Source organism: Xiphophorus maculatus, chromosome 16, assembly GCF_002775205.1.
Source record: "Xiphophorus maculatus strain JP 163 A chromosome 16, X_maculatus-5.0-male, whole genome shotgun sequence".
Taxonomy (NCBI): domain Eukaryota; kingdom Metazoa; phylum Chordata; class Actinopteri; order Cyprinodontiformes; family Poeciliidae; genus Xiphophorus; species Xiphophorus maculatus.
Genome location: NC_036458.1, coordinates 20,988,053 through 21,003,368, shown reverse-complemented (window position 1 = coordinate 21,003,368; position 15,316 = coordinate 20,988,053). Strand labels below are relative to the sequence as shown.

The following is a 15,316-nucleotide window of genomic DNA, read 5'->3' as shown; positions in this document are numbered from 1 at the left end:
AATTCCTCTTCAGTGGAAACGCAGCATATTTATTTATTTATTTTAAGATTAGCAGAATATTGGCAAAGTTTTGTGCACATTTGTAATGGAAACGAAGCTTCTGCTGTGTGGAATATACATATTTTACACAAATACCTTCATGCAATGAGATATATCATCTGAACTTCACGTCAACCAGATTCACTGCGGTTGGCGGGAGCCGAAGTCTGATATTTTCCGGTGAACAATAACTGTGATTTATGATGGTCTCATTTTCAAAACCTAAAAACCAGACAGTTTGTGGGTGTGTCCTCTTTTTGAGAGCCACTGTATTTATTTTTAGAACTTATAATTTTGACCATGTGTGGGCGGAGGGGGAAAAAAGGAGGAAAAATTCATAATGATGTCCCAACTTGTTTGATTCTCGCTTCTAAAAGCCATTCCTCTACAAATGGTCGGATTGCATCATTAAAAACCATAAATTAATTTAAATGCCGTAATTATAACTGCATGGAGCGACGCCACAGTTCAACTGACAGGCTGAACTTTCCAGAAACAACAACAACAAAAAAAAGAATCTTGCTGGGAGTTTTTCCTCCCCTCACACACCCACACGCTCCTCTCCTTGCCGCATGCCTCGGCACTTGAACAAACACAGAGCCGGGTCTGCAGAGTGTCTGAGGCGTTTTCAAGGAACCTCAACTCAACAAGAAAGAAGCTCAGTTCATCGCCACAACTCAGACACTTTCAACACACACCCTGCCGTCGCTTCTGTGTCATTTGGATTTGTGCTTTTCTCCTGTCGCTTCCTGTAATTCTATTTGGATTATGTATTTATTTTTTTTATGTATTGTTTTCACTTCTCACTTTTGCTTATTTTCTATACGTGAATTAGCCCAATTCATTACAACAAAAAAATGTAAATCTTACCAAGTAATGAAATAAGACAAAACATACTTAAAAGTCACTTTTCTGCAAGACGTACGAGCTTGATTTAAGTCGATTCCTTAATGTTGATTAAAAATTACTAGCTCCATCGGAAGACTATTTCACTTCTAACAATTTTTCAGGATTGTAAGTGAAATAATCTACCAATGGAAAGAGTATGTTTTCCCCAAATTTAAGAAATTATTAATTTAAAACATGAAAATGTACTTATAAGTTAGTTTTGTCTTATTTCAAGTTTGCTAAGATATTTGTTCCAAAAACTAGACCTAAAACGCTCAGTAATACTTTGTCTTTTTGCAGTGAAACAATTTTTTTTATTATTATTATTATTATATGTATATTTTCTCATTAGTTTTACATCCTAATGAAGCGGTCAAGCTGCTGATCTCCAATGAATCTCTGCAGAAACCGCTACTGAATCAAAGAGTTTTTGCTTTCGCTGTTTTGGCCGCCATGCACCATCTTGTAAATGAATGAATAACTTCACATTTTCTTTGATTACGGGGTTAACGACACAGTTTTGCTTTTTCCAACTGACTGTGATGTAAAAGCGAAATTCCCACCGTGGGAGCGCCGGAGGACCTGGCAGAACCTGATTTGACGCTCACAGTTGGCAGTCACTAAAAAAAAAACCCGTTAGGCCACAACAATGGATCCTCAAACGGCGGTGACCCCGCTGACCCCGCCTGTTAACGGTTTGCTCACCTTGAGGAGGAGCGAGGACGTCTGCTGCAGCTGCAGCAGCAGCAGGGCGTGTCGCTCCGAAGCCCTGCGTCCCGAAAACGTCTTTATCGTTTTGTTCACGTTTAAAACCGGAAACAAAAAGTCAGGGATGTGCATCTGTACGATGCGGCGATGTGAAAATTGTAGACCGTTTTTGGGATTTTAGAAGGTCAAACAAACTTTTGCAAAGCTGACAAAGTCATTCACCTCATAAGCCTATAGATTAGACGACAGAAATAGGGGGAGTTGATCGGCTAATTTGATGCATGGAGCGTTCCTCTGAGGTTCATCATGAATATGTTTGGTTACCTCAGAGTAAATTGTGTCTACTGGTTTGTCTGTGAGGTGAATCTCTCTTACTCTCGTGATTCATTTACCTCTGAAGTCATAACTTTGATCCTGTAATGACATCGAACCTGATTTGACCGAGTTCCAGTTATTTGAAAATCTGTTGCATTAGCTAACCAGGCTAATGGCTACTAGCAATGCAAGCTAGCGATTGTTTTTACATTTTGTCTGTATTTTTGTACTTTCAATGAGTATAGCAGCAAATTTACTGAAGAAGATTATATAGAGCTGTCTCTGAAAGACGTAATTTGATACAAAGTGCCTGTGCTTCATACGTAAAGCAGCCATATTGGATTTTGAGGTCAGTGTTGGTGAGAAACCAACTTTTCTCCAATTGAATTACAAACTCTGGGGAAACTTTCTCTTTGTTTTTCTGACTTTAAGCTCGGAAAACTCAACTTTTAAATCGGTTAGAATACAGGTATACTATATCCTGTCAAAATGTTGCAAAAAATTGAATACAGCTTGGACATTTTTGCATTTTGTCCCAAACTTCAATGTAGTTCACTGAATCGACCAGCACAATTAGCATAATTATATTGAAATGAAGTTCAAAAATTGCTTACAAAGACAAATACTAACGACCCAGGTCTTTTTTTCTTTTTTATTCCCCCCTTAAAGATTGTTTGGAAAGACAATTCTTGCCAAAATCACATTTTGGAAAAATGATGTGTAGACCATTATTTTAAGAAGGTGACACTGTACATTCATGGGCCTCTTGAATAAAATCCAGTCAAGAAATTTCATTCTATTCATTGGTTGGATTGGTCCAGTCAAAGCCCAGGCTTATAGCCAATCGAGAATCTGAGAATATGAATTGCCATGTGGAATTTTCAACTATAGTTTCAGCAAAAACATTGTCCTGCTTTCCCTTCTTAACCATTTTCCTCCTTGACCCCAATAACATTTCCACTCAGTCCAGATTCAGCTGCCTCTGGGATCACAGGCCCAAAGCTTCGCCTCCAGTGAATGAAACCCAATGTCTCCAGGTTAAATTACGTAGTAAAACGCTATTGGCTCAGAAGTCCCGCCTCCTATATGTGGAGGGCGTGCACCTCCGAAATCACACCATGCCCAGACCCCGCCCACCCCTTCGCCGGGGCCCCCCGCGGACCCCACCCACCCGTGGACCACATTGAAATGACTCTGATGTTGTCAAACACCGCACTGTGTGTCAGACTGTGACGCCGGGAGCATCTACGGTGCTGGAGCCCCAGTTACTATTAATAAAACACTGCTGCCACTATTTTTCTTATTTTTTTTATTCTTAATTTTTCTTGGAGGGAGGGTTGGGGGTCCGATTCCCTCTCTGTAAGAACCGGTGGGCTTCAGGGTTCATCCATCTGCCAGAAAGATGAGACTCCCTCTGATTCTTGTCATCTGCCTCTTTGGTCACACCGGTAAGTTCACATTTCCGCTCTTTGTAAAAAAAATTTGCGAGTTTAAATGTTTCAAATTCACGCACTTCTCCTACTTTTGCTGCATTGTGTGGTTCAGTCGCGTGCGCTTTCATAGAAAATAATTCAAACTTTTTCTTTAAAGTGCAGCACTCCTCTAAGTGTCCCAGATGAGGAGGGGAGGGCTCGCCTCTTTATGCATGTATGTAGGTCAGACAGATCATCTCTGGCTCGCAAAAGAATTCTGCATGTGGAAGGAGGAAACGTTTCCTTTAATATGTAATATTATACATCTTAGCAAAATGGATTTAATTTACAAAAAAAAGTATTTTATAGTAGTTTGTGTGAGTCTTTTTCATTGATTTTATTTTATTAATCAATTTTACCGGTTCTTATTGTCTTGGGGGCTTTTTACATCCAATAAGGTTTGAGCTGCTTGTTGGCTGTTGGAAAAAGCTCAAAAGAACTTAAAAAATAAAATAAGTGAGAGAACAGCACTAGAGCGGTGAAGCAAAATTGTAAAAGTGGAAGAAAAATTATATATAAATATAGAAATGTAATTTTGTTTTGCAAATGAAAATTTACAGAGTGGTTGACCTGCAGTTATAGTTGACCCTCCCCTGTACTCTAACCCCCCTAAATGAAATAAAGTGCACTTTCAGAATCAACTCAGTATTAATTCAGGGTTTATGTGTCCACCTATATTCTATTACGATACAAAAAAAACAACAACAAAAAAACAAGATAAAAATAGAAATTACAAACCCGTCAAGACGAACTGAAGCACGGTGGCGGCAGCGTCATGCTGTGGTGACTGTTGGGTTTTTCGTTTATTACACATGAAATACGATACAGAAACAATTTGGCTCCTTCAGCACTTTTCAGCTAACAGTTGCTCGTCTTCTCTTTTTTTTCTAATATTTGTTTATGTGTTTTACTCCTCAGCTGTTGACTTCGACCCTCGTTTCTGTTTATGCTCAATTGTCACGTTTCAGCAAGTTTTACTCTGTTGACTCCAGCTTATTCAATACAGCCTGGCACTTTGGCTTTCAAGTTCAGCCGGAAATGCCAATTTTTCATTTTTCTTTTTTGTACCACTTCATAATTGTGCAACTATCCCATAAAAAACTGACTCAAATAAATTGTAACGTCACACAGAGAGGGGAGGAGGTGATAAGGGGAAAACCTTCGTGCCACTTCCAAATAAATCGGCTTGTTTATGTTTGGATACATTTATGTTTGACTTGTAAGCGATCCAGCGCTTCCCAGAAGAGCTGAGGTATCCTTCGCAGTGGCGACAGATGTTTTTAAAAGAAAAGGGGAAAAAAAAAAAAAAAGGAAGAAAAACACTGTGATGAAACTACATTCATGTAGTTTTGGTTTTGAACTCAGGCGCTCCTGAAGTTGCCGTCGGACCAGTTCTCGGCATGCTGGTTTTTTGGGTGTATGGTTGAAACATGTCGGAGCTGGTTGCCACCCAAAAAGGTCACCACCGCAGCCAGTCGCAAGGACATTCATTTCAAACACTTTGAAAAAGGGTTATGGAAAGAAAAACAAGTTTTATCCATGTAGATTCGGCGAGAGACTCCAGATTTGTCTCACCTCCTGCAGAAATCAATACACTTTTGGTGATTCTATACGTTTCCAATGTTTGTTTCTTTTCTCTTTGTTCCTCTTTTACTTAATCTGTTGAGGGTAGATTATATTAGATTTTTTTTTTTGGACATTTCAAAGATGTGTAGCAGCCAAGAGCACATTTGTTATTTTCCCAGAAGTGTTTTGCAGTCGGTCAATAACGCTGCCATTTGGTCCAGTTTGCCTCTGGAGCTCTGAACTTTAAGCCCATTAAGTAAACATCCAGCATGGAAATAGCTTTGGTAACGTGGCACCAGTTTCAGGAAAAGAAGAAGAAGAAAAAAAAAAAAAGGAACAATTTTGAAATCGACGTCAAATGACGTCATCGCCGTGTCTTCGATTTTAGACGCATGGCGATCGACGTTTCCGAAGCGGTGGCGTCTTTCTCAGACTGATCATTGTGTTCGTGGTGGGGCTTAATATTGTACATAAAGACATGAAAAAAACGTTTCCCATTTTCAGCAACATAAACTGATGAAACAAAATGAAACCAAAGAAATTAGTGAGTATTTCACATACGATTTGTTTTTGTGGATTTTAAGGATTTTCTTTTACGATAAATTTCAACCATTCTTACCTAACATTTAAACTGCTTACTTAACAAAATCAAGTTACATTTTAGCTGCTTGTTAAAGCTATACAAGTGATGCTAATGTGTTACTCGTACATTTGCAAACCTGATTAATGTGAAATGTCAAGCACTCTGTGGGGACCCCTGCTGGTGTGGAGGACTAAGGGCAGTTCTGGTCTTAAATGTACACTCCAGCCTTCGTTATTAAAAAAAAAAAAAAGTGCATGAGCAACTTGTGGGTAGTTTTTACATTGGTGAGTGTTACGGCTTCTCATCTTTGGGAAACTGTATTTTCAGATTGCTGACATTAAATGTGGAGGTGCTGACTCGGCTGCTAAATGATTCCCTTGTTCTCAGTCCAGTGAAATGCGCTGGTTCTATGGAAGCCCCATCCTGGAAATTTTAAGAGCAGCTTACGCAAAAATAACGAAGAAGCTCGCGTCACAGTCTTCTTTGGTCCTCCGTTAAATTGTTGACACAAAACTATTTTGATTTAGGTTTTGGATTCTTTCTAAAGCCACACGATCATATTTCTGTCACAGAGGCTTTAACCCAGAAACCCAGCCAGTTCCTCTGTGGGAATGGGAAGAGCATCACATCCATCTGGGTGTGTGACGGCACAGACGACTGCGGAGACGGCACAGATGAGCTTCCTGGAACCTGCGGTGAGCATCCTCCGCTGTTGGACTGTATTCTTATACAGCTGCAACTGACGATTATTTACGTAATCGATCTATTGATCGTTGTATTGATTATTCGGATGATTAGTTGGATAAAAAAAATTCTGCGGATTTTTTTATTTAAGTTTTTTTTAATGCAGTTTTAGAAATATATTAAAAAATGCCAACAAACAAATAAGTAAATTAATTTTTTAAAAATAAGAAATATATATATTTTTTCTACTAAAATGCAAGAATATAAGAGCATTCCTTTAGTGAACTCTTGATCATTTGCAGTAAATGATGCACGGCTGATCTGTTGACTGCTAATCAATTAATAATTGGATAGCAACATTTACTTATTAGGAAATCTATTTTTTATTTATTTACTTTTTTTATTTTTTACAGAATTTGAACCAGGTAAAGCTAAATAGATACAACTTGAGTTTTGTGTAGAACATATTTATATATCGTAAATCCAAAATGAATATATTTCTTGTACAGGTTTGTCTTAATTGCCACTCTCAGTGTGCTGTTCTCAGCAAATTTGCCTCTTTTAGTCCGTATGCTCCAGTTAATCTAATTTGTTGACCATTATTTCAATAATCGATTAATCGCGATTAATCGATTCAGCCCCGTAGTGTCTTACCTTCAGTCCACACAAATTCAACCATCTCAATAGAGTAGCAAATATAAAGTTGGTAAAATATCCAATATTTTCTATATTATCAATTCCAGTGGACAAAACTTGCAAACCAACGGAGTTCAGGTGCACGGGTCACGTGACCCTGTGCATACCGAGCACCTGGCGCTGTGACGGAGAAACGGACTGCGTCAGTGGAGCCGATGAACAGGACTGTGGTAAGTTTGTGTTTTATCCTGCTTGGCTTCTTTCAGAACCGGTCTTTTATTTTCTTTTTATTTATTTATTTATTTTGCTGCTCTGTTTTCTGTTTTTGCTCCGTGGTTAGCTTAAATTTGTCCGCATGTTGCGCGCGGCAGTAGCGCAGGAGGTATCGCGCGCGACCCATGTGTAGAGGCTTCAGTCCTCGACAATCCTCTTTCCTGTCAGTCTGTTGTAAAATAAAGGCAAAAATCCTAAAAAAATAAATAAATAAAAACATATTCCCCTCTATCCCAGCTGCCAAGCAGTGCTCAGACTCCGAGTTTCGCTGCACGAGCGGCCAGTGCGTCTCCTCCTCCTTTGTGTGCGACAAAGATGCCGACTGCGATGACGGCAGCGACGAGGCCTCCTGCCCGCCAATCACGTGCAGCGGCGCGTCCTTCCAGTGCAACAACAGCGTTTGTGTTCCCCGGCTGTGGGCCTGCGACGGCGACGCAGACTGCTCGGACGGCTCGGACGAGTGGGCCCAGAACTGCGCCACGAGGACCCCCACGCGCGCTCCCATTCACCAGTGCTCCCTCCAGGAATACCAGTGCGGCAACGGGGAGTGCGTCCATGTCAGCTGGAGGTGCGATGGCGATACTGACTGTCTTGATCGATCCGATGAAGCTGGATGTGGTAAATAATTTCATTTCATGTTTGTATTCAAAGATTAACTGATAAGTTTCCGAACTGGTAATGCAGATATTGTAGCTTCTTGTTGTCCTCCAAACAGATACATGATCAACAAAGCGTTTTATTTTACTTTTTTAATTTAACCAAATTGTTAAGTTATGCTTTAACTACAAAAGCAGAGCCTGATTATCCCAGACATAGCTCATACTTTAAGTAGGACCTGTCTGACAGCATGAAGTAGGGTAAAAGTATCAAAAAGGAACTCTTCACTCTCAACTTTAACAAAGTCAATGGAAGATGAGAAACAAAGTAATTAGTTCTGCCATTTCTAAGACTTAAGCGCACCAGCAAATCACAATGAGAGACATTGTCTGGAAAAAACGTAGAAAACATGGAACAGATGTAAAAAAAAAAAAAAAAAATCTCTCCACTGTTGTCTCTCTCTTTCTGTAGCTCATTCCACGTGTCGCCCCGATGAGTTTGAATGTGGCGATGGTACGTGCATCCACGGCAGCAACCAATGCAACCACCGGTACGACTGCACAGACATGAGCGACGAAGTCGGCTGCATCAACGGTACACATCGACCCCGTCTCCCGCTCTGTCTTCCCGGAGACCAGCGGCGTATTTTGGGTGTTACCTGATGCGTTTTTCATGCCCTCCCGTCCCCCAGCGAGCCACTGCGACGGTCCGAACCGGTTCAGGTGTCACAGCGGGGAGTGCGTAAGCATGGAGCGGGTATGCGACAACAAGCGTGACTGCAGGGACTGGTCAGACGAGCCGCTTAGGGAGTGCGGTGAGCGGCGACACTCCTCATTCAAAGCTTTCCCCGCTTAATTACAGCTAATTGTGTCCTCCGAAAGCTGCAATTATATCCTCGGGAAAATAAATCACCTTCTCGCCTCTGCAGGCTCCAACGAGTGCCTCTACAACAACGGCGGCTGTTCTCATATCTGCAACGACCTGAAGATTGGCTACGAGTGCCTGTGTCCAGCTGGATACAGCCTCGTCGCTAAGAGACGGTGTGAAGGTAAGCAACGGAGCGGCAGGACAAAATGACTGAACATCCGTTCCCTCTCAGTCAGGTTAGGTCAGACCGTGAACTTAGCTCAGGCTAAGAAGTGATGCCAGAAATCTGTTTGCTGTCTTTCTCTGTGACAGGCTGTGCTTTCAGATAAGAAGGAACGTTCTGGTTGGTTTCTCAACTTTGTTTTTTCTTCTTCTCCGGGTTAGACATTGATGAGTGCGCAAACCCAGAAACCTGCAGCCAAATCTGCATCAACCATATGGGCGGTTACAAATGCGACTGTGAGGAAGGTTATCATATTGACCCGGCGACGCAAGCTTGCAAAGCTGTTGGTAAGCATGACCTCCAAGCAGATTTTTAAAACACATCCCTAAACCGTGCGTCACTTACTTGACGTACACTGACATGGCGTACTTCTGTACTCACCCCCAACTACCTTTTGTTACCGCTGTAGGTGTTTGTGTTGTCTTTCTAACAACAAAAGTCATTTTAAAATAGATTTAAATTCTTGACCTTTATTTTGCAGGTACAACACCTTACCTTTTCTTCACCAACCGCCACGAGGTCAGAAAGATGACCCTGGACAGAAGTGAGTACACAAGAGTGATCCCCCGATTAAAGAACGTGGTGGCCCTGGACATGAACGTGGCCACCCAAGAGATGTACTGGTCCGATCTTTCACTGAAGAAAATCTACAGGTTATTAGGATTAAATTCACATTTAAGTTACTGTATTATTGTTTTATGTTCCCGTTTGATTTTGTTTGACTGCTGCTTTGACCTTTCACCCAGAACCCCAATGGACTCAGCAGAGGACTTCTCCCATCACAATGTGGTGATAGGCAGCGACATCGATGGTCCTGAAGGAATAGCCTTCGATTGGGTCCACGGCAACCTGTATTGGACTGACAGCATTCGGAAGACTGTCTCCGTGGTAACCGCTGACGGTAGCCGCCGCAAAACCCTCTTTCGCCAAGACTTATCGAAGCCCCGTGCCATTGTGGTGGACCCACATTCCAAGTGTGTTTCTTTGGGGAGGGTTTGTCTCATTTTTATGTTTGCGTGATCTGCAGCCGCCAGCATCTTTAAACTTTTTCACCCTACAGCTTCATCTACTGGACCGACTGGGGGAGTCCTGCAAAGATCGAAAAGGGAGGCCTTAATGGAGTAGACCGCACCGCTCTGGTCACGGACAACATCGTGTGGCCTAATGGCATCACAATAGGTGACCTCATGCCCCATCTGGCTTCAGCTTGTTTATTTATTCATGTGTACATTAATGCTAATGGTCTTCTTCTCATGCAACCACCACTGGTGACTCAGACCTGCTGAACCAGCGCCTCTACTGGGTGGACTCTAAGCTGCACACGCTCTCCAGCATCGACGTGCAAGGCGGCGGTCGGCGCACCCTGATCATCGACGAGGACAAGCTGGCTCACCCGCTGGGACTCACCGTATTCGAGGTGGAAATTTTTTCCAATTAAAATCCCCCACAAATTATGATCACCAATTTTTCTTTCCGCAATTTCCCAAGTGTTTTAAGTAGCGCTCTGGTCGTTTTTAGGAAAGAGTGTTCTGGACAGACGTCAGCAATAACGCCATCCTCAGCGCCAACAGGCTGACTGGTGGTGACATCGCACCGGTGGCGGAACATCTTTCGTCCCCCGAGGACATCGTTCTTTACCACAACCTCAAGCAACCTGCTGGTAAGACAGTTGCATCCCCGATAAGACGTAGCTATGCACTCAAGCATACTGAGAACCGATACTAACTCAGCGGCTCACAAAAGTATTCTCTGTTAGTAAAAAGTCTACAAAGAACCCAACAAAGAGAATGTTAATAACACCTTCCATCTGTACAACAACTTAAGCAAAACTGTATTCCATTTCCTGCTCCAGGAAGGAACTGGTGCCAGGTCTCCAACAGCACCTGTGAATTCATGTGCCTAGCTGCCCCCCAAATAGGCACCCACCCCCCAAAATACACCTGTGTCTGTCCAGATAATACGATGCTAGCAGGGGATATGAGGACATGTGTGCCTGGTGGGTAAATCCGTCACAGAAAGTTGTTGTTTTAATATTTTCCAGATAAAATATTAACAGCTACATTCTTCGCTTGGTTTCTACTCTACCAGCTGTTCCAACTCCTTCAGCTTCTTCAGAGTCTCAGGCCTCGACTACCCACCCTCCTGTTGTCCCTACAACGCCGCCAAAGACCACGCCTCCAAAGACAACACAGAAGCCCCGGGTTCCAATTACTACCACAGTGCCTCCCATAATCACCACTACAGCCACCAAGTCAGTGCGGCATCCCACCAGGCCTGCGGTTCGGACCACCACACCTTTACCAAAGAAGCCCTCCCCTCAGCCAGAAAAGCCTAAAATCTTCCAAACTACCACAGTTGCTCCTGTCACGACTCCAGGCAAGTTTTGAAAGTAGCAGTTGTAAATATTTCCGTTTTTATAGATTCCTTCTCTGTGATCATTATGACAACATTATGTGATAATCTTATCCTCAGGTGTTCCACCTAAAGGTGTCGCAGTTATACCCGAAACTACCTCCAGCACCTCAAAAACGCTTTACTTTGTCCTTCCTCTAGGTATGTTTTGGCCTCATTTTGCCTTTTCTCAACGATCAGGAACATCTTTCTCTCATCTCTCACTTTTGATTTCTCCCTCCCAAAACAGCGATACTTTGTCTGGTGGCCGTCGGGGGCGTGTTGCTGTGGAGATACTACAGGCTCCAGAACACCAACACAATGCACTTTCATAACCCCGTCTATCAGAAAACCACTGAGGACCAGGTTCACATCTGGAGGAGCCAGAGCCTGGAAGGTTACGCCTACCCTAAAGTAAGTCTTTAAGGTTGCTTGTAAGAAAGTATTCAAACCATTTGAACTTTTTCACATCACAACCACAAAGTTCAGTGTATTGTACAAGAATATGTGTGATAATATACCAACACAAACAAGAAAATTATCCACCAAGAGTTTTTCAGCATGCATCTACTGACTTTACACATAAAGCTGGGGATTTCTAACCATTCTTCTTTGCAAAATAGCCTAAACTCAGTCAGATTGGATGGAAAGCATCTGTTAATATGAGTTTTCAAGTGTTGCCATAAATTCTAAGTTGAATTTAATGCCGGTCTTTGAATGGGCCACTCTAACACATGGGATTCTCTTAAAGACAATTGGTTGCACTGGATTTTATTTAGTTATCAGAGCAAAGAGAGCTGAATATAATTCCACTCCACTTTTTTAAAAAAATCTTTATTTGTAAAATAGGTTGAAAGTGTTTATCTCTTCACCACAATTACTTACTTTGTTGGTTTATTATATAAAATTGTAGGGATGCACTGATGCAAAGAAATTGGGCCGATATCGATATCCGATTTTAAGGTTGCTGTTGTGGGCGATAACTGATATTTACCAATATGATATCCATTTTACTACCATTTTGACATATTTGGGAAAGGACAAAATTAAAATAAATATCAGTTGTTAATATCGGCCCAGTTTTAATTATCAGACTGATACCGATATGTTACAGATGGCTAATAAACGATGTAGATAACCGATGTTGATGCCAGTATATTGTGTGTTGCTATAAAATTGTTGAACTTACCCTGGAGTTTATGATTGTGACATGTTTACATGATTGCTATTGCAATGCCACGTCAGCAGAAAGCTACCTGGTACAATCTGTTGCACGTCTAACATCCTTTTCTCTCCTTTCATCAGAGACAAATTGTGAGCTTGGACGAAGAGGCGGACAATCCTTCCTTCATTGAAAACTGAAAGAAGAATTACAAAGTGGGGGGAAAACATTGTGCCTCAGTGAACACACTATTTGAGGCCTTTAGTATATATATATTTTTTTTTTACCTCACGCAGAGAACATACAAAGCCAGCGTCCGACAGCCTTAGACCACTACATCCTCACTAACAAACGAGTGCTTTACTGTGAAAATAACAGGGTGAAAAAGTTGACGTCGGAGTGCACATCACATGTTATATAACATCTCAGGTTTATATCTTAAAACAAACCAGCTGACCGTCATGTGTTCTCCAGTATATTTAAACTGTGATCCTGATGGTTGAATTGGAGCAAAGCAGTTTTTAAGATGAGATTATTATTTTTGTTGTTTTTAGCTTTCTCTTGATTCTCTTAATGTTCATTGCAACTTCCTAATCAAGTTTAGGAGAAGTCGAGAAGCTTTTAATGGAGATTTATTTTTGTGTGTGTTATTTATCATTTCAGATACATAAGACAGATTGAACAGTACTCTACTGGCAGGGTTTGATTTAAAAAAAAAATTGTTTACCTCTAACTGCAGCTAACAATCAATTGTCTGGCTCTGCACGCAGTAACACAATAGTTCCACTAAGTCATAAATGCAACAGGTCAACCACTGAATAGACGGCTGCGTGTTGTGTGCACAAATCTTCTGCCAGAAGGCACTAATGTAAGTTCTTCAAGTTCTGGTTACACTTCACCTGCTTAGGAAAAAAAAACAAAAAAAAAACGTCAGAACCAAACGCTGCTCGAAGTTTCGTGTAGCTCTCTAGATCTTCTCCAGATGTCTCCGGTATGAAACGTTCAGAAGGTTCATACATTCCTCGGAGTTGGGGAAACTTTAATGCAGCCACGTGGGACCAACCGAGCCGAGTTTAATGCTCCGCATCCAGTCAAGTATGCATTTATGTTCTCCCCTTTTACACCAGCAGTCCTGGTGAAGGAATGGCATGTGGTTAAAACAAACAAGAAAAAAAAAGCATCTAGATATCAGTTATAGTTTTGTTTTACAGCGAATGTATGTGCCTTTTATTGAGATGTCTCTGTGTTCATGTTGGTGCTATTGAACTCAAGAGTTTCTGTTATAAATCTGCTCTTCATCATACGTTGATGAAATGGTTCTGCTGCGTTCACGTGACGTCGTTTCCGTTACGAATGTGCGCAAATCCTTTGACTATATTCAGCTAAAGTCGAAAAAAAAAAAAAAAATTTCGCAATTGATGTTTAAATGAAATAAAAAAAATTTAAATAAATCACACGTGACACGTAAACTAAGACATTAAAAATTACGGCAGCGACGGATGTAACGGTTTCATGGCGCGTGTTTATAATTCAGCCGTGGCGCTCGCGCTCATCATCTGTCGTTGATGAGCCTTGGAAATGGGGAAATGGTAGTCGCTGACTTTACAGAAGAGCTGCGGATTCAACACGTTTTTATAGACCGATAAGCCAGCCGCACATTGTCCGAAAAACAAACCATCACCTTTCTACTACCTCCTGTTGTTGTTAGGTTTTTTTTTTTTTGTCGTTCCCGCCAGTATCGGAACATCCGGCCGTTTATCATGTGACGCGAACAAACATGTTTCCGTTGCGGATTTGTGAAATACATTTATTTTGATACGGCTGAAAAAACACTTAATTCTAGCACAAAAACGCGATTTTTTTTTAATACATTTTTTTTGGAAGATTGGCATGTTTGTTAAGCAAATTCATTTTTGTAATTTCAATTTGTGCAATTTTATGGCGAATGGAAACACAGCTATTACGGTGTCAGACAGGGAAGGAGAGACATACCGGAAGTCTTTTTTCTGTTCAGTGATTAACCGCAGTTTGTAAATATGTTCATAGATGTACATAATTTGTCTTCTACATACTTGTTCACTTGTGCTGCTGATGTTTTAGCTTTTCAAGATGTTCTGTAAATAAAGACACAGTTCTATTTATTACAGAATCAGCTTTGTTCAGACTCTGTTTTTCGAAAACGTTCTATTGTTACTTCAGCATGAAGTAAACCAGTTCAGCTCTCATAGCTCCTCTAACACGACTTCTGGGCTTTTTAAGTTTTTTTTTTTTTGTACAAGTAGAGGGACAGTATTATGTATTATTAATATTATTGTTATTATTAAGTACTTTCCAGCCATATGGTATCATTTTATAGCACAATCAAGTAAGTAACTGTGTTACCTTCAGTTTTTATAAAAATGCTGTATGTATCAAATGTGACTTAACAGAAATTTGATTTGGTAATTTGCCGCCTTGAAATTGGGCCTCTGTCTCTTTAAGAAGCTCCTGCTCTCTCTGAAGCTCCACCTTCAGGAAGTCATTACAACATGGCTCCTCTATTAACCCCTTATCTACGTTTTACCAGCGATGCACTGAGAAGCAGCTCATATAATGAGCTCAGCAGAAGTGCAGCTCCACCAGGTGTTTGCTAATTGCAGCTGGCTAGTCTGAAGGAGCTGAATGAGGGAGTCACATAACATGAATTAAAGCTAAAAAAAAAAGTAGATTTTTACATAATACTGCCTCTTTATCTGGTAGATCAAGGTTTAACTCGTATCTATGGAAACTTTCTGCTCACGCATTAACGGTGCATATTTCAACCATACGAAATCGATCCAGCTCAGTCAGACTGGATGAATTTTCAAACCTTGCCACAGCTTTATGTTTGGACTTTGACTAGGCCTTTCTAACACATTAATCTAACTGGGTCT

The 15,316-nt window shown here is 41.1% G+C and overlaps 1 protein-coding gene across 1 annotated transcript; it reads left to right on the top strand.

The window, feature by feature from the left end:
- The first annotated feature begins 3,168 nt into the window (after positions 1 to 3,168).
- On the top strand, positions 3,169 to 14,553 carry ldlr (low density lipoprotein receptor). The gene is made up of 18 exons (XM_023349268.1): positions 3,169 to 3,398; positions 6,144 to 6,266; positions 6,999 to 7,121; positions 7,402 to 7,782; positions 8,233 to 8,355; positions 8,453 to 8,575; positions 8,690 to 8,809; positions 9,013 to 9,138; positions 9,333 to 9,504; positions 9,598 to 9,825; positions 9,912 to 10,030; positions 10,129 to 10,268; positions 10,370 to 10,511; positions 10,704 to 10,847; positions 10,940 to 11,227; positions 11,324 to 11,404; positions 11,493 to 11,656; positions 12,548 to 14,553. The coding sequence occupies exons 1-18, from the start codon at positions 3,353 to 3,355 to the stop codon at positions 12,602 to 12,604; spliced, it is 2,700 nt and encodes an 899-aa protein (XP_023205036.1). The 5' UTR covers positions 3,169 to 3,352; the 3' UTR covers positions 12,605 to 14,553.
- Positions 14,554 to 15,316: the final 763 nt, after the last annotated feature.